This window comes from Protobothrops mucrosquamatus, unplaced genomic scaffold (assembly GCF_001527695.2).
Source record: "Protobothrops mucrosquamatus isolate PMUCROS unplaced genomic scaffold, P.Mucros_1.0 scaffold_257, whole genome shotgun sequence".
Lineage (NCBI taxonomy): Eukaryota > Metazoa > Chordata > Lepidosauria > Squamata > Viperidae > Protobothrops > Protobothrops mucrosquamatus.
This window is the reverse complement of record NW_015386333.1, coordinates 2,699,664-2,722,005: the sequence shown is the minus strand read 5'-3', so window position 1 is coordinate 2,722,005 and position 22,342 is coordinate 2,699,664. Positions and strand designations below refer to the sequence as shown.

The 22,342-nt window shown below is 39.1% G+C and overlaps 1 protein-coding gene and 1 non-coding gene across 2 annotated transcripts in view; both read left to right on the top strand.

The window, feature by feature from the left end:
• Positions 1 to 22,342, top strand: part of PTCD3 (pentatricopeptide repeat domain 3) — a 33,676-nt gene that overhangs the window by 6,102 nt on the left and 5,232 nt on the right. Inside the window, exons 5-19 of the mRNA XM_029287227.1 lie at positions 1,185 to 1,289; positions 2,801 to 2,924; positions 5,211 to 5,314; positions 5,704 to 5,768; positions 7,231 to 7,318; positions 7,407 to 7,467; positions 10,226 to 10,308; positions 11,679 to 11,823; positions 12,756 to 12,806; positions 13,401 to 13,490; positions 15,021 to 15,049; positions 15,486 to 15,592; positions 16,427 to 16,505; positions 16,595 to 16,685; positions 17,241 to 17,326. Of these exons, the coding sequence (XP_029143060.1) occupies positions 1,185 to 1,289; positions 2,801 to 2,924; positions 5,211 to 5,314; positions 5,704 to 5,768; positions 7,231 to 7,318; positions 7,407 to 7,467; positions 10,226 to 10,308; positions 11,679 to 11,823; positions 12,756 to 12,806; positions 13,401 to 13,490; positions 15,021 to 15,049; positions 15,486 to 15,592; positions 16,427 to 16,505; positions 16,595 to 16,685; positions 17,241 to 17,326 (1,308 nt within the window). The remainder of the gene's footprint in view (positions 1 to 1,184; positions 1,290 to 2,800; positions 2,925 to 5,210; positions 5,315 to 5,703; positions 5,769 to 7,230; positions 7,319 to 7,406; positions 7,468 to 10,225; positions 10,309 to 11,678; positions 11,824 to 12,755; positions 12,807 to 13,400; positions 13,491 to 15,020; positions 15,050 to 15,485; positions 15,593 to 16,426; positions 16,506 to 16,594; positions 16,686 to 17,240; positions 17,327 to 22,342) is intronic.
• LOC114923912 lies at positions 9,983 to 10,127 on the top strand. The gene has a single exon (XR_003810732.1). It is a non-coding gene; the product is annotated as a small nucleolar RNA SNORD94 (small nucleolar RNA).

Sequence of the window (22,342 nt, the reverse complement as noted above, 5' to 3'; positions counted from 1 at the left end):
AGCAAACAAAAGAATGGTTTACTTTCGAATCATTGCTATTTGTAGGTATTCCATTATTTCTAGTGTACTTTTCCATATTCCTTATTTTTACACAGTGATAATCTAATAATTGAGGCTCAGCTGGAAAAGGAAAAGCTACCGTGGTCCCCCCAAAATAAGATCGGGGTTTTTTTGCCTCCAAAAGTGTCACCGGGTCTTATTTTGGGGGGATGTCTTATTCACCTCCGACTCCGACACCCCACCCAGCCAGTCCACTGCTTCTGCGGCCGAAGGAGCAGCTTCATTCTGCAGCTGCATTCCGGCCTGCATTTTGCAGTCAGGCCTTTCCAGAAGGCCTCTGCAGCAGAGTACCAAGCTATGGATTGAATCCATAGCTCGGTCCTCGGCTGCAGAGGTCTTGCAGAACGAAGCTAAGTTCCGAAACAGCTACAAACTCGCCATACCAGCAAAGATTGTCGGTCATATGTTAACTTTGTCCCACTATGTGCTCAAACACATTAAAACCTTCCTGATCTTGTGGCTTATTTCCCTCCAAAAACTTTTCACCTTCGAGAGACAATGTAGCTGCACCGCCATCTTAACTAAAGTAAAGTGAATGACAATTTTAAAGTGAGTCACCATGGTCATTAAGCAACTCATGTTGAACCATATAGTTGTTAAGCAAAACAAGCTTATCTAATAGATATTTTTTTGCTTTTTAAAGTTCATTGTAACTTTGGTCATTAAACAGCTGATCAGAAGGCAAGTAATTATTTACTTCCTTAATTGAAAGGATTTTTGCCAATATACAACATTGAAAAGGGGGATTTATACTTGTACTTATGACCATTGTAGCATCCTCATGGCCATGTAATCATGATCCGGGTACTTGACAACTGGCATATATTTAGAGTGGTTGCAGCATTCCAGGGTTATATGATCACCATTTGCAATCTTCCCAGCCAACCTCTGACAAGCAAAGTCAGTGTGGGAAGCTGGATTCAGTTAACGACTGCATGATTAACTTAACTGCGGTGATTTTCTTAATCATGGCAAAAAAGATAGCAATATCAGGTATGTCTCACTTAGCAAATGCAACAAAAATTCTGGTTCCAAATGTGTTTGTAAGTCAAGGACTATATGATGAATAGGATGCATTATATATTATTTTTTTCCAAAGTAATACAGGTATATTCTTTTCACAGCATTTCTTTTCCATGTCAAAAGCATCAGGACAAAAAGCAGCCAAATTTGTTATTAACACACATCCTGAACTTTTTGAGAAAGACTATGCTGAACCTCCCATTCAGGTAAACTTTACACTCTTTATCTAATACATAATTCACATTTATTACATACAATGATAGATTTCATATGCATTGAACAACATCACTTCCTCAATTAATCCACTGCTTGAATACTATACAGTAAAAATAATTTAACTTGAATTAGTTAAATTCATAATTTCTCTGCTTAGGCACAGTCCTTTGTTCTGTTCTAGGATAAAGGCACTTAAGCCCATCCTTGTCTTCTATCTTTCTTTCTTTGCTAGATATACATTATTGCATAATTTTGTTTTGTGCTGCCTGCACACATTTATGTTCCAAGAATATGGATAATCTGGCATTATTGTGAGATCCTCACTCAGGGCATAGTCTCTCCCTAGAAATTCCGAAAGTACTAAAGAATCACTAGTGGAAGAATCAAGGATAAGTTTTGAAGGGCAAGGTCACTTTTACAATAAACATAAGAAATCTTAATAATGAATAATATTATCTGCTGTAAAATCTAACAAATCAGCCCATTATATATAGAAACCACAAGGTTTAAATCTGTGTTTAAATAGTTACAAACTTGCTGGGTCTAGCTGCCACAATTAGCGATTTGTATATTTTTACCCTTCAGCGTGGAAGATATTTGCAATGATACTGGTTCTGACTAGGGTTAGAGTGAGGCTTGAACCCAGCAAGATCAAAAGCAAAGAGCAAACACAGTTACAATAACTGTGTCCAGATGATAGTTGCTTCTCTTGCCCCAAAACATGATACTCTTAGTCTGTTGTGCCATGTAAGCAGAAGAAAGAGTCATAAGATTGAATCAGTGTATCTAATATGTATAAGATAGCATGAGAGCTAATTCTGCTTCAATGTTCTTATTGCCAGAATAAAGGTCTAAACGTGGATTTGTACCTGAGTTTGGTTATGCACAGAATTCTGTCATTGCCACTCTAGGGGTCATTTGATTTACTGGAATTCCGTAGTGGTGGAGCACATTAGGATTGGTAACTGAAAAGAGGCCACTCAAGAACAAAATGGTTTAATATCAAATTTAGTAAATTTTCAATTTATTCTTATTAGTTATATTTGAAATGGCAACATTCAAATTAATTTTCACCATGACTACATATTCTTTATGTATGGGGCATGACATTCCACTGGGAAAGGAAAAAGTACATGTAAAATTAAAACCACTGTAGTATATAGATATGCTTATGACTAACACTTTTGGAAAACTGAGACTTCTGCTTATACACCCTACTGTTTTCAATTATCCCAGTAGTTTAAGACAGAGAGCCTAAGTCCCAGGCCCAGTGAGGAAGTTTGTTCCTACAATCGTTGCTATTTTCAAGACATGCATCCATCAAAATTAAGAAAGAAGGAACTTTATGCTGCTGTTCCCATCCTGCTTTTCAGTGAAAAAGAACAATAGATTTTAGAATTATAAAATACTTAGACTTACCGATCTCCTTGCAAGTGGCTAAGTTCATAATGATATCTTTGTAGAACATTTGATCCTAATTGTATTGTGTTGTTTCCTTTAGAGTCTCATGCCAAAAAGGTTGGTGTTCCAACTTGAAGAAGTGAGTGAGATTGCATTAAAAAATCTAATTCAGCTAAGAAAAGTAAAAGCATCTGTGAATATGTATGATCAGCTTCTACAAGCAGGTACTAGCCTAAATCAGCAGTTGCAATAAACAGATTTGGGTGGGTATAAGCTGTTTTAAATTTGCCGAAATTTAACTCCTAATTTAAATTGCCGAAATTTAACTTATGAGATTTAACTCATTAGTAAATGCTTATAAAATTAGAGTACCCATTATAATGATAGGTATTATATAGTTAAAGCTATTTTGAAATCTTTATATTCAAATTTAATAATAGAAACAAATTCTTTTTTTTTTTTTTTTTGAGGATTTATACTAAAGTTCGTAAAAACCAGCAGGGTTATTGTAGTATATGCAATTAATTAGCCTTCATCACATTTGTGGAAGATACAAAATATTTATGCTAAAAAAATAGACAGGACAAAATAATCCAGCTGGTTCTGACACTTGTATAAGACGATCCAGCTGGTTCTGACACTTGTATAATTTGGTTTAGTAAAAAAATATATTAGTTGATTAAATATAATAATTTGAATTATTTTGTGTACATTTAAATCCATATTACTTCCGTATATATCTCATCTTTTTAAAATTCAGGCTGCTTATAATAAAAATCAGAACTTAAAACCTCAGAATATTTACTGCTTAAATATAAATATAAAATCTATAATAAAACTGCAATTTTTATCAACTGGGTCATCAGGTATATCATAAAATAATGTTTATTGCACTATCTTTGGTATACTAGTTTTGGACCTTTTTAGTTTGGCCTTTACTTGCATCTATAGTGTCCATTTTCACAACAGAATGATCAGTCTTTCTAAAATAATTGTGTTATAGTATTAATAGATGGCTAGAGTGTAAGATAGAACATAGGCCTATGCCCTATCCATAGGCTCATTGTGTTGTGATTCACAAAACTTGTGACAAACTCTTGAGACATAGTTGTTGAACTTTATTTTATTTTGAAAGTGTTTCAGTTAGCCTTTGATTTATTTTCTTCCTTGCACCTTCAGGTAATTTTGCTTTTTTTACTTGTTTGTTCACTGCAATGGATAGCAAGTCCCCCCCCTCACAATAGCATAACACAGCAGGATTTCTTTTACATATAAACTATTGGTACACTGGGAGTATCTTAAGTTAAGTCTTTGCTAATATACTGTGGAGTATTTAAAACTGTTTAAAGTAGTAGTCTTGGCAATGTTACTAGTTTGATTATGGGCATACTATATGGCAGGGCAACCACAAAATCATACTTTTTTCATGAAGTATAAGTTGGTTGACATACTACTGTAGTCAAGAATACATCAGTCACACACACAGTATAATATATGTGTATAATGTATGTATGTCTAAATGTAACAATTGTGACTGACCGTTGATTTAGCTTTATGATATGGCAGTCTGAAATATTACAGATTTACTTGGTTTATTCTATAGGTACCGTGTTTACCTGAAAATAAGCCCTGGCTTGATTTTTACATGTGCATCCAATATAAGCCCTACCCCCAAAATAAGCCCTAGTTTTGGGGCAAGGGAGGCCTGGCTGCAATGGTAAGCTCCACCCCTGCCCTAGCTTGATTTTTAGGCGTGCACCTCGCCCCAAAAGTAGGGCTTATTTTGGAGGTAGGGCTTATATTAGGTCCACCTCCAAAAAATCAAGCTAGGGCTTATTTTCAGGGAAATACGATAGCAACTACAGTGATTCACTTAATAACAAAATATTTTACAACTTTCTTGTTGCAAAAGTTGCAACATTCACTTAACAACTATCTCATTTAGGAACAGAAATTTTGGGCTTAATTGTGTTCGTAAGTCAAGGACTATCTATATTTTGATCTGTATTTTCTTGTTCATCTTGTGATTGGGACAGCATACAAATATGCTTAAATAAAGTCCTTTATTTAACTTGTCTTTAATTTGTTTGCCAGACTTTCTTTTACTTAATCTTTTGTAAAAAAATTATACCTGCATACTATAAGGATGATTACATGTATATTATTCCATTGGTACAAAGCTTTTCTTGTTACAGGTAATCTTCCACTTACAAGCACAATTAGATCCAGAATTTCAGTTATTGAACAAAGCAGTCATTAAGTGAGATGTGACATAACTGCTTCACTCAGCAACCACAATCGCAGCTCTCTCCTCTGGAGAGGAAAACAGTGGTAAATGTCAGCCTTCCAAAGCCATTGTAATTGCGATCGGTCATTAAACAACCGAATGTAAGTGGAGGACTACTTGTTCTGTTTGTTGTGATATTTCATGTTTATACATCAGCTAATATATTTATGCATCAGCTAATTCCACTTCTATGATTTACAGTTCATGGTTTTTGCATTTGCAGGAACAAGTGTATCTCTGGAGACCTCGAACAGTCTTCTGGATCTTCTATGCTTTTATGGAGATAGAGAGCCGGATCAGGAGAATGATAGCAGTTTAGAAAAACAAGTAAATAAGGATGGGTGCATTTTGAATAAGGCTATATTTACTATGTATAAAACAAACAGTACTTTGGATATTTCCAATTGCTGTGAAAGGGAGCTAGGTGCCTACCCTGTTGCCTTAGTTTTTCATGATGTCTAAATAGAAAATTAGAAATCACATCCAGAAGTTGTGAATGCTCCAACACTGGAAGTTTTTAAGAAGAGATTGGACAACCATTTGTCTGAAATGGTATAGAATCCCTTCCAACTCTGTTTATTCTATTCTATTCTATTATTTGGTGGGACATGAATTCTCTCTATATAAAGACATTTTAAACAACCCATTTAAGAGAGAATTATGTTAGGCATAGATATACACATGCTAGAAGGCTAACACTTGAAATTCTTATGCAGGAAGAAACTCCATCAAGAAGGCAGTTTGCAAGGAACTCTTCTACTTTCCAACAAATTACATGGAGGTATGAAATATACTAGCAGCAATGCCTTGAGGTACATTTGCATGAATTTTAATTGGAAAGTCAGGATTTTTCTTATATGTTAAGTAGCTTATTCAAAAATATATTAAACAGATAAATACTATATAATAAAAGTATCTTAATATAACCGTAGCATATTGATTTGTATTTTCAGACTTGCAAGATTTGGTTAATGAATCTTTACAATAAAGTAGAACTAGTTTACTGATTGTGTTTCCTGTCTCATCTGTCTCACTGACATCAGTCTTGCAAATATGAAAGTACAGATTTCCTACCATCTCCTTTATAGCCCAAGAAACAGGGAGACTACCTGTTGAGCCACTTGCTCCATTCACTATCCAGTTGCAAGCTATGCCCTCTGTTACATGATTGTTCCCTAGGCAGCATCTCTGTACCCTCTCTCTCAAGGTCTTTCCTATATACCAGTGGTCCCCAACCTTTCCACCTTGGTGAACCAGCCAGGCATGGGGGGTCGTGTGAGTGGCAGGTGCATGCATGCACAGCTCCATAGGTGCGAGCGGATAGAGCTTTGCATGTGAACAGAGGGCACTCGCACTCGAAGCTCCACTTGCATGAGTGGAGGGCTTTTGAGCAGAGATTGGAACTTTGCATGCACTTGACTTGCCCATCACGTGGCCCGATTTCAAATAGCTACAGTCCGGTAGTGGGCCACAGCCCAGGGTTTGGGGACCCCTGCCATATACCATTACAGGTTATGAGTTATTATTTAAATGGTTCCCCAAACCCCAGGCTGCGGACCATGACCCAGGCCACAGCCCATTAAGAACCGGGCCACTGAAGTGTCAGGCAAGCACATGAAGCTTCATATGCACATGCACAGGATTTAGGTTGCACGTGTATTTCCTCCACTCCTGTCGAAGTTGCTGCCACAGATCCGCAGAACCAAAAATTTGCAGACCCCTGATCTAAAATATTTAATTATGTTTATTAGATTTTTATCCCCTTTGTTATTTTATAAATATTTCTTCCTCCTCCTATTTTCCCCACAATTAACCCTGTGAAGTGGAAAGGGCTGTCAGAGAGTGACTAGCCTAAAGTCACACAGCCAGCTTTCATGCCTAAACTGGGATTAGAACTCTCAAGCTCCTGATTTCTAGGCCAGCATCTTAATCACTACATCAAACTGGCTTTATGTTAAACCCCCCAGAAGAAAAGTGAGGTATAAATGTAGTAACAAAAATAAGCTAATGTGTATAAAAAAATAGACACGGCTACAAAATTGGATATTGTATACACAGTTTGTCAAAAATACAGTGATGTATAATGCAATGCATGTTTATATCTTGGGGAAAAAACCTGCATATGTGCTGTGCTTAAATATATAATAAGTATGTAGTAGGCAGACAGGCATGAACAGATGTTATAATCACACATTAGAATATCTGTTATTGTCAATTAGTATGTTATTTTTTCTCAATTCTAGGGAAAACAACAATGCTGAGAGAATATTTCACCTAATGCCAGAAAAAAATGCACATTCTTATTGTACAATGATAATGGGAATGGTGAAGGTACAATTGTAATCTTTCTAACAATTTTGCTTCTCTTTTTTCCTCCAGGTCAATATATTAATATCTTATACATTTTTTGTCATTACAGCATGGGGAGTGCCAAAAAGCTTTTAACATGTACGCTGAATTGTTGAATAAAAATCTTAAGGGTAAGCTTTAGAACCTATTGCATTAAAAAATGTGCCAGTGAGAAAAGCTAGAAATAAGCTGTGCAATGCAGAATTGGTCTGTCCACAGTATAATTACTGCACTCTTTGCAAATAGTTTTATAGCTTTGGTTTGTATGAAAACGATAGTTGCTGTATGAAAATGATAACACAGATAGTACAGATAGTCCTCATTTAATGACCATTTATTGAACAATTGTTTGAAGTTAACAAGCTGAACAATGGAATTTAGGCTCAGTCACAAAGTTATGTGCATTTCCATACCACCTACCCTATTTCCCCCTTTCTCTGCTCTTTTGAGCTCCTACACTCCTGCGCGCCACCTGTTTTCCTCAAGACCTTGGGAAGAAGGCTTCATGTGGTCAGTAGCTACCTTGCAAAGAGCCAGGCTAGTCATGTCTTGTCAGCAGTGGTAACAAAAAGATACTGGCAACTAATGAACCTGAAGGATTCCAGAGGGAACTAGGGGTTTGTTCCTGAGGGTCTGCTGCATGTCTTAGTTGCTGTTTGGAATGAGAGGATGGTGGATGTGGATGAGGATAGGATGATGTAGATCCTATCCAATCTCTCCCATTCTGGGCATCCCATTTCTGTCTATGATTTACAAAGGAGCTGAGGAAAGTGAATGGGAGAAGAAACATCTGGAGAATCAGTGAAGGTCAACAAAGAATGAACTTCACCAACACAGGTCAATCTGCTGTTTAGGCCTATCTTGTGGCAAAAAGACCAGCAAAGCAATAATATTTCTCTGCCCTATTGTGTCTTCAAATTGCCATCCAGCAGTTTTGTTTCACATGACACAAGATCTTCCAGGCAACAGTAACCTGAACTTTTATCTTCAAGGCCAAGCAGAAAAATTTTCAGAGCATCTGTTAAGCAAAATTGCTGAAATTCATTCCCCGTTAGATGTCAGCCCTGGTGCAGGTCTGGTGGAGATGTCTGGGGGCACAATCTTGCCCTGTTTACTGAAAGTAGTTTGAACTTGTTGGGTCTGAGGAAGCAGACAGGATCCTTATGACTATGAGTTTGACTATCTGCTCCTTATATGCATGCCACTTCTGGCTCGCTGAAGTTGCCTTGAAGGAGGCATGTGGCTGGGTTCTGGCAATGATTAATTCATTCTTGAGGAAAGGGGCGGTTCTTTTGTCTTTTTAAAAGACATTGGTTTGCCCCCTCAAGAAACCATGGCTGGATCTCAAAGATGTCCAGATAATCTTTCAGGGTGTGCTGAAGCTGCTGTGTGACTATCTTTCTCTTTTAGGGAAAGTTTCAGCAGACTCTGAATGAAGCATATTGTCTGGACCTCTTTGAGTCAGGATTCAGACCTGGAGGTGGGAAGGAAACAACATTGGTTTTGTTTATTTGAATAATCTTTTGGGGAGAACAGGGTAGGAATAATGCATCCATCCTGACTATGCTTGACCCTCAATAGCTTTCATTAACATTGACCAAGGTATCTTTCTGAATCAACTTTGGGGATTGAGAGTGGGCAGCATAGTATTGTGTTAGTTTTCTTCCTTCCTCAAAAGCCAATGCTAGGTGGTGCTGATTGGGAGTGACAGATCCTGCCTTTGGCCTCTACTTTATGCGCTGCTGCAAAGTTTGATTCTTTCCCAGTTCTTATTTAATATCTAAATGAAACCAGTGAGAGAGATCATCTGCCACTAAGGGATGAGCCAGGAGGACTTTTGCACAACTTTGTATTGCATGCCAATTGTGTCCATTTCTGAACCATGAGGCTTTTGTCACAGTTACCATGCCCTGATCACCTTTGAATAGACTATTATAATGCACTGCACATGGGGTTGCTGTTGAAGGATAACCAGCAGCGTCAGCCAGTACAAAATGGAGTGGTGTGGGCAATTGATCCCTAAGAGGACATATGTTACACCTCTGCTTCATGAGCTGCTTTGGCTACCAGTTTATTTTTAGGTCCAGTATAAGGTGCTGGTTTTGAGCCCTACATGGCATGGGTCAGATTATCTGAGGGATTTCCCCTTTCCAATTACATCTACCCATCCCATCTGGAAGGAGAGGAATGTTGTGGGTCCTATCTGGGAAAGTGTTCCATTTGATGGGACTAAAAGATGAGCTTTTTCTGCTGAAACCCTCTGCACAACATGCCTCATGAGATGATGCTAGCCCCCATCCTCATAGCCTTTCAGAAAGCCCTTAAAACGTAGTTTGATTTTTTTTTCAGCAAGTTGGGGATACCTGGGAATGTGTTGGCTGTGCTATATATAATATTCTCCCGCTTATGATTTTTTTTATCTATGTTCATTGTTTTAATTGGTTTGTTTCAATATGATGCTTTATTGCCACTATGTGTGAGATGAGCATCTCTATAAATTTGACAAATAAGTGGCCATGCTTTAAGTGAAAAGAGAGGGGAGAAGAGAGATATAACTGATAATGTAGCAATGCTGCTTGTGGTCTTAATGTGTGTCTTCCCTCTCCAGATATAGTACTGGATTTCTGACTATTGGAGCATTTGTTTGCAGCAATGATGAATGGCGCAGGGGTACGGACCTCAGCTGAATCATGGGGGCTGAGTGTGAGTTATCTGTGTCCCACCATTGCTGGCAAGTGGCTGGCTTTCTGGGACCTGGCTCACATGAGAATTTCGCCTTATACTGAGCTGCTTCAACCATAATATAAAGATATACTGACTGCTTCAACCATAATACAAACAATATACATGCTATTTCTTATGGTATAACTGATTTTCTGTTTGTTGCAGCTGATGTGAGCATCTTCAATACACTTATTTTAGCAGCTGTAGAAGTTAAGGAAAAATACATTGAGAAATGGGCATGTATTGAAGTAAGGAGAAACTGTTGATTTGAACTTTTCCATAGTAAATATGTAGCTAAAATTAAATCATATTATTTTATTATAATTTATTATTAATGCACTTTTATAGTTAGGTATCATCCACATTTGCTCATTTTCTAATATTCTATGGTTATATACCTAAATTCTGTGTAATCAGTTCAAAGGTTTTAATAATATGTCCTCATTGGAGAGACAGAGTAACTTCTTTTATATAATGATCAGTACAAATATAATGACATAAATTCCAGTATGTGGCATTTGCATTCAATGCATGTGAGAAGAAGAAGAGATTCAGTTGTGTATTCATGACTTTTTTTACCTCCCCAAGACCCAGTTTTATCTTATAATTTACTTGTAGAAACAAATAAAGAAATATATTATCTGGCATAAAACTGCAGAATACATCAAGTCAAACCCAGCATCAAATCTGATGACATCGTTCTCATTGCATTTATGTCTAAATAAATAAAATGTATTGATCACCCAACTTATAAATGGCTTGTGGCGGTATATAAGTTAAATTACTTCACTGAATATTAGAAACAAATTGAGACTTGGGGGGAGGGTCAGTTGAAAGGGCTTATTTTTGAGACTAGAAAAGGGCTCTAATTGAGTGGCAGATGTTAAGGATGCTGTAAACAGATATGTTGTTGCAAAAAGCTCAGTGTTACGTATTTAACTTTGATAAAGCACTTATATTTTGTTATTATTAGGTGGGTTTTTTTCTTAAAAAAATTAGTGATAATGGCAGATCTTGATTAATAATTAACTTGCCCCAAGACAGAAAAAACGTGTTTTACAATTGTTAAGTACAGTGAACCTAGAAACTCTGGAAATCTTATTCAAAACTACATCTTGAAAAAAGCTTATTTAAAGCAATACAATTAATGAAATTTGATTTCCAAGTAATTTCGAAATGACACAAGGAGACTGGTTACAAGAAAAAGGGCCTTTCCTACTTCTGAGGAGCACTTCCTCAGGTTTACCCGGTGTCTACATTATTTTCCCTTCAACTGTGGGCAGACAACTTTCTTGGGGGGTAGTATTTTTAACACTTATTTAACTAATTATGAGTGTTAATTTTGTGCTATATTTACTATTGGGGTGATTCTGCCTATTTTATCAATTTTACTTTCTATGCCAGATTTATCTTTTATCTTTATAATAATACATTTTAAATGATCAGTGTAATTATAGAAGGATATGGTTGATAGTATTCTAGAATGGCATTAAACAAATATGTGTGTAAATGCTAAGGATTTGTGTAGGGGGACAAGATATAAATACACAATTTGAAGGAACGGGAACATTATTTTTACATAAAAGTTAAATCAAATTCTTGATATTTTGGTTAATAGGACGTGCTGAGGCAAATGGCTGAACAGGATATACAACCAAATCTACTAACCTTTAATTCTATCCTGAAAGCATTGAAGCAATGTGGTAAGGTACCCCGGGCTAAAGCTAGATTGATCTTGAATGAGATGAGAGCACTAAATATAGGTAAGAATTTTATGCAATCTGTAAGATTAATCCAATACTCCTTTTCTGTATTAAACCTTAGTAGTAATATTTCTTTAACTAGGATTATATTACAAAAAGTTGCTGAGACTCTAGAAAGAGTACAGAGAAGAGTAACAAAGATGATTAGGGGACTGGAGGCTAAAACATATAAGGAATGAAAACATATAAGGAACAGTTGCTGGAATTGGGTATGTCTAGTTTAATGAAGAGAAGGACGAGGGGGGACATGATAGCAGTGTTCCAATATCTCAGAGGCTGCCACAAAGAAGACGGAGTCAAGCTATTCTCCAAGGCGCCTGAAGGCAGGACGAGAAGCAATGGGTGGAAACTAATCAGGGAGAGAAGCAACCTAGAACTAAGGAGAAACAGAGAAACAGTTAGAACAATTAATCGGTGGAACAACCTGCCTCCAGAAGTTGTGGATGTCCAACATTGGAAGTTTTTAAGAAGAGATTGGACAACCCTTTGTCTGAAATGGTATAGGATTTCCTGCCTGAGCAGGAAGTTGGACTAGAAGACCTCCAAGGTCCCTTCCAACTCTTTTTCTATTCTGTTATTCTGTTAAATACAGTACCTTAAAAGCAGTATCACTGAAAGGATAGAAAATAAAGCAACATAAAAATGTAACCAAATATAAATGATAACTTGAGACCACACCCCCCATCTCCCTCCTACACACCAGCATCTTCAATATGGTCCCTCAGGAGCTCTCAAAGATTGCCTCCATTATATCTTTAAGGGGGAGAAGGAACATTACAATATGAAAAATAATCAGTTTTACTTTTAAATTATATCAAGTCATTAACTCAAATATTATCCCTGATATGAAATGTTACATACATCTAATACAGTGTAATACATTTTTGTATGTCAATCATGTTCAGCTTTGATTTGTTATATATTTATTTCAGAACCTAGCCTCGCAACATATTACCACTTGCTGTGCATGTCACATAACATTGGTATGTAGTGTCTGTTTTTATAGTCTTGTGAATTTGTGTAAAATTCTGTTGGAATAATATCTTTCCTGGCTTTTGCTGCATAGAATTTGCTTCAGATTTGCTCTGAATGTGTGGATCTTTTTCTTTCATCTGAGTTTGGATCTTTTTTCATACTAAACTCTAAAATAAAATGTTGAAATATCGAGACTCTTTTTAATTACATTATATTTAGCAGAAATTTATGATGCATGGTTCTGAAAGTCTTTGAGAGATTCAGAGACAATCAGGAAAATTAAGTCGATTTGCACTTCCATACCTGATTTTAATGTACTAGTTTGTTGTTTTAAAGCCTCAGTACCTTGAGTCATAATAACTAGTCAGATTTTGCAGTGATATGAAGCACAACTAGTCTCTTCAATTATGAGTAACAATCATAAGCAAAATTATTATGAAAACTTTCTAATAATCTGCTTATAATTTGCCATTTAATTTATCTGTTGCACCTGACTTCATAGTCCGATCTCATTTTCATAAAAAAAAATATTTTACCTGCCTTTTAATTATAACACTAGTTCAATAAAAACTTAACTCTTAACTCTGCTTTTTTTTGTACAGCTGGATTTGCTGAATCCCAATCCCATGTGCTATATGCTATAATAAATGAAATTGAAAGAAAAACTTTTTGTCCTCAGGATCCAGATGATAGTATGTACTTCTTTTATTTCATGGCAGTTTTGCATAGGGCATGACTAATGTATGACAAAGGTAATTTTTGAAATTGTATGAGAGTTAGCTAATAGCAATGTTTCTTGGCATTTGTTTCTATTCTAAATAATTAATATGTAAATCAATTGTGTCAGTAATGTACAACAATATTTGTTGTCTATGCCTCCTAGAAGTTTTTGAAAAAGAGGATAGGATGTTAAACAATGAATCCTCCAATTATAAGAAAGAGGTATCAAATAATGAACTAGTCCTTGATGTGGCCAGATAATCTAATCATTTTGTTCCTTGTGGTACAAGACCACTATTTTATATTTTCACTTGTGATAAAGCCCTATGGTTCAACTTTTGTCCTCAAATTTCATTCTAAAATGCCTTTTCTCACCCATATTTTTTTAAAAAAAATAAAGAATGGCTCTTCCCTTATTTTTGAGCTTGAAAGAAAAGTTTCTTAGTTTGAAGACAAAATTTCAGACCTCTGTTTTGAATAAAAAAGAAGGCCAATTCAGATTGTACCTATGGTACAAGTATCCATACTGTGCTTGTTAATATGGTCAAACCAGTGGTGGGATTCAAATACCTGAACAACCAGTTCTCTGCGTGGACGCCACTTCTAGAAGTCCGTTCTGGGCCTTGCGAAAAAGGGCTAGCCCATCAGCCTGTTCACCAAAGTCAAAACATTAGCAGCTGGTTCTACCGAACTGGTGCGAACCAGCTAAATCCCACCACTGGGTCAAACCATACTGAAGTATCTCCAAAATCCACATGCATGAGCTTCAGAAATTTCTAGAGAAAGCACACCTTTAAAGTTATTCATCCTTTCTCTAATCAGACTGTAGATAGTTCTTTTCAGAACCATAAATGTGCTGACATTTTCTTCTCCTTGTTCCAACTTGTACTAGTTCTATTTTGGGTTTTTTCTTTTGGGCTTCAGTGGTTCAGCCCTAGATTGCAATTTGGGAGGGGTCTAGCAGCACATCATTCCTGGCTTTCTGGGCAATAGAAAGATAACTCCTGTTGCTGAATGTCTCAGCATACCTCATGTACCTTCAGGGTAAGGCTGAGTTTATGTGCTTAGCCATACTGTGCTTGTTTGATTTAAGCTTAGTCTGTTTGGTGAATTTGGATGTGATGTTTTATGACTATAGTTTACCTTAAGCAGACTTAACATACACAAACCAGTTAGTTGTAGTTAATACAGTACAGTAGGATTTAATCAAGCATGAAGAAATGTAATATGTTAGCATAGTTTTAGTATTCAATGTTCTCAACAATTGATTAGGGTACAGTTACTTGTATTCTGTGGTCAAAGCCTTAAATATTTAAATATTATGTCATTATGGCTTTAAGTGGTATGTTGGTTTGAGAAGCAATATGCTAGAATTCTTTGACTTGATACATTTGTTGAATTGTTATTGAGCCCTTTGAATTTGTTTCAGTAATCCTAAGAAACTGTTTTTTGGATTGCTAGAGAATGCCCCAAATTAATAATCGCTACTTCTTCTTTTCCAGTCCACTTCTTCCCAAGAGCGATGAAAACAGTAAGTGGACTTGATTTCTGTATAGTGAGGTAGATACACATTCACACTTGTTTAAATGTAAATATATATGTCAGTAACTTTCTGGCTATGTATTAGCTAGATTTAAAAGCAGTTTTTAAAATAGTATATGCTCTCTGTAGTAAAATCTTAGAGAAAATTTGTGGAATAATCTTGGAATCCAATGTGAGACCATCAAAACTTTGCTATTCTGCTGATCCAGAAAATAAGATGTCAAAAATCATCCCTGCTTTGCACTTCATCTAAGTCTTTTAATCTTAACTGCCATCTGCCCCTTATCCTAAAGATATTTTATTAACTTGTAACCCTTTATAAAATGAATTGGGATTTTGTGCTTCTTGCTAAAATGACACTCTGTGTAGCAGAATAACCACTATTGCTTGGATTCAAGGATTAATATTTTGTACCTTTATTGCAGTGTCTGGAATTGAAGGATGTTCAACTTGCTTATCGGCTACATAGAGTGTTGGAGAAAGCAGACAACAGGATAATGTTGGGAGATATGACACAGAAGAACTTTTATTAGTAATTGTTATTTAGAATTCATAATTATAGAAATCACTGATAGTCATAAACAAACTTTCCACAGGGAGGTACTACATGATACTTTTCTTGGAACAATTGTGTAGGGCAGGCAGATTCTAGGTGACAAATAAGGTTTTGAAAGTAACCTGGTATCAAACCATGGAGAGCCTTGTAGGTTAAAACCAAACTTTAAATTACATCCAGAAGTTTATTGGTAGCCAGTACAGGGCCCTAGGAAGGTATAATGTGCTCCCAAAATCAATAAGCACAAAAGCTGCTGCATTTTGGATCATCTGCTGCTTCGAAGTGCTTTTTAAAGGCAGATTTAAGGACAGCATGTTACAGTAGTTCGAAGAAGTGATGAGGACATCATTAACTGTAGAAGGTCCTTCTACCCCAAAGGAGCCATGAGTCCAAGAGAACCCTAAAGTTGCAGATCTTGCTTCTTCATCAGGAAATAATACTGGAGCAGAGAGAAAGCCCTGATCATGTCAGCCTTACAAGATCAGATCTAGAAACAGACATGCATAATAGGCTTAAAACTGCTTAGATTAGAATGGCTACAATAACAACACCTAGAAAGAAGTAAACAGTGATCTAATTCCAAATTTATAAGTGAAGTTTTACCAGCAGTTGACTTTAATTTTGTAAGGTAAAGCTAGGTAATTTATACTATTTCCTGCATTTTCTTTGAGGTTCATAACATTAAGATTTTATTTTAAGTTATTTACAGCTGTTTGAGAAGTGAGAACATAAACTTAGAAAAATTACATGGTAATCTTTTTCATGTTGAAGTTAATAGGGTTTTAATAACTGATTCTTTCTTTGCTATAGTATGTCATATTTTGAATTGTTATCTATGATGGAACATCTTGATGTTTTGTTGAAGTGGTATAAAGAACTGGTTCCATCAGTAAGTATTATTTGTTAATTTATGTTTTGTGACTTTAAAATTTTAACATTTAAAACTGATTATCGAGAATTTTGCATTTTTTTCCTCAGGCATTTTACCCAAATATTAGAACAATGCTGTTGCTTCTTCAGGCACTGGACTCTGGCGATTGTTTGGAATTGATTCCCCAGATCTGGAAAGGTTAATTATACTTGTTTTCCTGTTCCCAATGTTATAAGCAAGTCATCTTCCCAATTTAGTCAGAAGAACCAATATTAGCCAGATTTGCTCTGAGCATCAGTAAAATTTGAATATGCCTTTAGTTCAGAGCCACATTGTGATGTTATCAACTTGAATCAGGAAAACTTTTATCATGGTGCCTCATTCTATGAGACTGGAGATTTATTGTTTAGATTGCAAACTTGCTACTGCAGTTTGTAAAATTTCTTAGCAATCCCCAGTGACAGATCCCATTGTAGGAAAGAAGATCTAGTCAGATTGGATGTTTAATAATGTCACTGCTCATCAAAACAACATATCTGTCACTCTCTCTTTAGCTTAACTTTCATATAGTGTGTACATTTTCCTGCCTTTGTGTTTTACAACAAATCTGTAGCCACACAATAATAGTTAATTAGACTCAGTTGAATTTAAGGATTAAACATCCATATATCTGTTTTAGTAAAATCTCTAATTTCATTGATCAAGAACTGCTTGCAATGATTTTATTTCTGATAACTTTTTTTTCCTGTCCAGATATTAAGCAATTTGGATTTAGTCTCAGAGACCCTGTTGTACAAGAAGTTCTGGCTCTTATGGCAAGAGACATACATTCTCCGGAGGTGAGTCTTGATGGAACATGGGATGTGGAAAATGTTAACACAGGGTTCCCCAACCCATTACTGTGTGCACACACTTACCCACACTCGCGCTAGCACCACCGCTGCTAGGCAAACGGGGCACCGTGCAGCAAAAACAGTGGTACTAGCGAGTGTCTTGCGGGCACTAGTACCACCCCGTTTGCGTCGCACGTGCTCATGGCCCCATTTGTGTGCATGCACATAAAATGCTTCCCCCTCTCTTTCCCTCCTGTCCGCCAACCGAGAAAGGTTGGAGGCCTCTGTGTTAACACTTATAAAAATTGCAGAGGTCAATGGCATGTATTAGCTAGTGCTGAAATGAATCCAGGAGGCCTGCCCTTACTATTTCTTATTGTAACAAAACAGAAAAATGTCGCAGGATTAATTTTGATGGAATTGCAATAATATCCATGTTTGCAATAAAATAATATACATTAGGGAAGTTCCTCTATTTTCTCAGCAGAGCAAGCCACTGGAAGAAATCTTATTCTTTTCCTTTGCTTTCCTAAAACTTCTTCACTTGGCATATCTCATCTTCATGCACTTCATTCCTAACACATAGCTACCTATTAATAGAAAAAGTAATCTTCCAAGGTAGTTTATGATTCATCATATAATAAGTTAATCATTTCAAAGCTAGAGCAACAGAAAATCCCAGTGCTTGTCAAAAAGATATTGAAAATATATGTACAATAAATCAGTGGCCTCCAATCTTTTCGGAGTCACGGACCAGTCCATGGAGGTTTTTCTGAGGACTGGAGGGACCATGGTTTCACATGCTGACTGCATTCCATGCATGCGTGGATGGGGCTTCACTCATTTGCATGGCCCAGTTTCTGGTGCACCATGGAGTGCTGCTGGTTCATAGCCCAGGACTGGGAACCCTGCAATACGTAACTATCATATAATAATATAAAATGAAAGCAATATAAGTACCATATAGCATATTTATATAATATTAAAATTCTCATTCCAGTATTCTTTAACTGTGTGAAACTGTGCATCATAGGAAAACAATTTTTGAACCCAATGTACCTTAAATAGGCTAGGTTACAGAATGTCCAAAATCCAGGACCCATAATTTCCAAGGGAATGAAATTTGAGAAAGTTGTGGCTGCTTCAGTGCTATTTGGCTATTGCTATGGTTACATATTTTTTATTTTCAAAGTTCTGTGACAGCTTCCTAGCCAGTCTTGCAATCCCTTGCTTCCTCTCCCACGCAACAGCAACCATTTCCTTGCCTGCTGGAAAGGAAAGAATGGAAGGGAGATTTCCAATGTTCTCTGCCAGTCTCCATAAGAAACTCAGTGGGGAAACTGGCAACTATTCAGAAGTCGCTCCTTCTCCCACTCATTTTTCTCTACTTTTGGTCATTTTGTTTCTCTATTTAAATAAGGAAATACCTCTGAAATAATATGGGAGCACAGATTGTCTAGTATAGTTATAAAATTAATCTAAAATCTGTAGAAAGTAACGCTAATCTAAATGAGTTAAGAAAGTTAAAATGAATTGTGCCAGTTAAGAATAACAAATACATAACCATTTTAGTTATATAGACTTACTATTGTTTATACATTTCTTACGGTTTTGGAGTTGTAACATTAGGAAAGCTATCCTTTAGAAAATGTGCAAAGTAGTCCGTGCTTCATGACCCTAAGAGGGATTAGGATTTCTGTTACGGAGCGATTACATGACCAGACTACTTAGCAACCGCAATTTCAGCAATCCCAATTGCAGTTTTGGACTGTGCAGTCATTAGGCTAGGACAGGGGTAGGCAACCCAAAATACTCAAAGAGCCACTTGGACCCATTTCCCACCGAAAACAAAACACAGGGAGCCGCAAAACCCTTTGGATATCTAAAATGAAGATAACACTGCATATATCCTTTTTTACCTTTATTATATATAAAGGGTCTCTCTCTGTCCTTCCCTCCCTCTCCCCCTCCCTCTCCCTCTTTCTGCTCTTGGTCTGCCAGTCTTCTTCCCCCACTCAGTGTGTGTGTGTGTGTGTGTGAGAGAGAGAGAGAGAGAGAGAGGCACTTGCGCTTCCCCCTTTCTTTTTCCTTTCTCTTTCCTCTCTCCCTTTCTTTCCTCTCCCTCTTTCCTCTCCCTCCCTTTCTCTTTCCTCTTTCTTCCTTTCTCCCTTCCTCTTTCTCTTTACTCTTTCCCCCTTTCCTTTCTCCCTTTCTTTCTTTCCTCTTTCCTTTTTCTTTCCTCTCTCCCCCTCTCCCTTTCTTTCCTCTCCCTTTCTCTTTTCTTTCTCCCTTTCTCTCCTCTTTCTTTCCTCTTTCTCCCTTTCTTTCCTCTTTCTCCTTCTTTCTTTCTTTCCTCTCTCCCCTTCTCCCTCCCACTTTCTTTCATCTCCCTTTCTCTTTTCTATTTCTCCCTTTCTTTTACTTTCCTTTCCTCTTTCTTTCCTCTCCCTTTCCTCTCCCTTTCTCTTTCTCCCTCTTTCTCGCTTTCTTTCCTTTCTCCTTTCTTTCTTTCCTCTCCCCCTCTCCCTCCCCTTCTTTCATCTCTTTTCTCTTTCTCCCTTTCTCTTTCTTTCCTTTTTTCCTTTCCTCTTTCTTTCCTCTCTCCCCCCTCCCTCTTTCCTCTCCCTTTCTTTTCTTTCTCCCTTTCTTTCTCTTTTCTTTCTCCCTTTCTTTCCTCTTTCTCCTTCTTCCTCTTTCTTTCCTCTCCCTCCCCCTCTTTCTTTCCTCTCCCTCTTTTCTCTTTCTTTCCTCTTTTCCTCTCCCTTTCTTTTTTCTCTTTCTCCCTCTTTCTTTCTGTCCTTTCTCTTTCCTCTCTTTCCTCTTTCTCCCTTTCTCCTTCTTTCTCTTTTTTCCTCTCTCCCCCTCTCCCTCCCCCTTTTTCATCTCTTTTCTCTTTCTCCCTTTCTTTCTTTCCTTTCTTTCCACTTTCTCCTTTCCTTTCTTTCCTCTCTCTTTCCTCTCTCTCCCCCTCTCCCTCTTTATCTTTCCTCTCCCTTTCTTTTCTCTTTCTTCCTTTCCTCTTTCTCTTTCTTTCCTCTCTCTTTCTCTTTCCTCTCTCTCTTTCTCTTTCCTCTTTCTCTCTTTCCTCTCTCTCTCCCTCTTTTTCTCTTCAGCTCCCCCCCCCCTTTACTAACAGAACCAGTTCACCTACCAAATCGTTTAACTTCCTCCCTTAGAGATGGGCAATGTGGATTCACCACATTCTGACAAAGAGAAATCCCAGCACCTCTCATCGATCCTGCTGCCGGGACGGCAAACGCTGTATGTTAGCAATATCTGGAGAGCTACAGTTCATCCGCACCCTCCTGAAAGGCTCNGGAGGGGAGGAAGAGAGACAGACCATCTCCTCGCAGCTCACTTCCAATCCCAATGTTGTGAATCCTGCTTGGGATTTGGGACTGAGAGGGGGAAGATCCTGGCTCCCAAGCTGCAGGGACTTCCAACCATAGAGCTTGCTTGCCTCTGTTCCCAGCCAGCGCCGCGCGCGCGCAAAACAACAGCAGCAAGAAAATGCTGTGGTCGAGACTTGTCCGCCTGCCTGTCTCCCGGGCCTCGATAGCCAGCCATTTGAAGCGAGCAGCCTCGTCCGTAGAGAGAGGAGAGGAGAGAGTGAGGGTGGATGAGCCGAGACTGTGGCAGGGATAACAAGGGTTCGGGAGATGCTAGCACGAAGTGCTTTTGACTTACTTTGCCTTGCCCCCCCCCACTGGTTCTTCGCCCGAACAAGTCACCCTCTCTTTCTCTCTCTTTCCTCTGTCCCCCCTCTCTCTCCAGATATGAGAGAGAGAGAGAGAGAGAGAGAGAGAGAGAACGAAAGGCAGACGGCACCGAAGGGGAAGGGAGCAGGAGGCAGTAGAAGGTGCTGAAAGGCACCCGGGACACCACGGACTGGCCCGGGAAGATGCGTGGCGAGCTCGGCTGCCTAGGGAACAGCCCGGGGATGGCCCAGGAAGCGATGCCTCCCTGCTGCCGCCTGGCCCAGCTTGGGGAGACATATGGCTGGGTCGGCGGCCCGGGGACGGTGCAGGAGGCAATGCCACCCAGCCCGGCCTGGGGAGATGCGTAGCCAGCTCGCCGGCCTGGGGACGGCCCAGGGAGCGATGCCCCCACCACAGCCGCCCCAGCGAGGACTGCTGCACGGCCTGAGCAGACACGTGGTCCCAGGGAGCGATGCCCCCGCCGCCCCAGCCAGGACTGCTGCACGGCCCGGCCCACGGAGACGCATGGCCATCTGCTGCCCGGGGAACGGACCGGGAACGGCCCAGGAAGCAATGTCCCTAGCCCAGCCCAGGGAGATGCGTGGCCGGCTTGGCGACCTGGGGACGGCCCAGGAAGCGATGCCCCTGTCGCTGCTGCCACGGCCCCAGCCAGGACTGCTGCTCAGCCCGGCCCGCAGAGATGCGTGACCGGCTCAGCTGCCCGGGAACGGCCCAGGAAGCAATGCCCTCCAGCCACCACTCCAGCCAGGACTGCCGCCCGGCCCGGCCTGGGGAGACGCATAGCCGGCTCGGCGGCCTGGGGACGGCCCAGGGAGCGATGCCCCCACCGGCCCAGCCGGGAGTGAGGCCTGGGGGGGGCAGCAGGAGGAAGAAGGGGGGAGGAGGAGGCTCCGGAGCCGCAGGAGATGGCTCAAAGAGCCGCATGCGGCTCCGGAGCCACGGGTTGCCGACCCGTGGGCTAGGACCTCACACTTCTCCTTTCTTGCTGCACTTGCCTGCACCTACCTCTTCTCCCCCATCTCTGCTTTTTTGGCCACCTTGTGCTTTACTGCCTTACCACCTGTATTCCGTTGTCCCTATCCCCACCGCCCCAACTGACTGCCATCATTTTCTTCTCACTACTGACAAGATGAGCCACACATGGTCCTTCATAAGGCAGCTGTTCAGGAAGGTTTTGCATAGCCAGCAGTTGCTTCACAAAGGGCCAGGCTGGGTGCATCTAATCAGTGGGAGCAAGAAGAGGGCAAAGATAAACTGGGGGCTATGGGGGGGCATTGGGCATAGAGTGGAGGAAGGCAAAGTG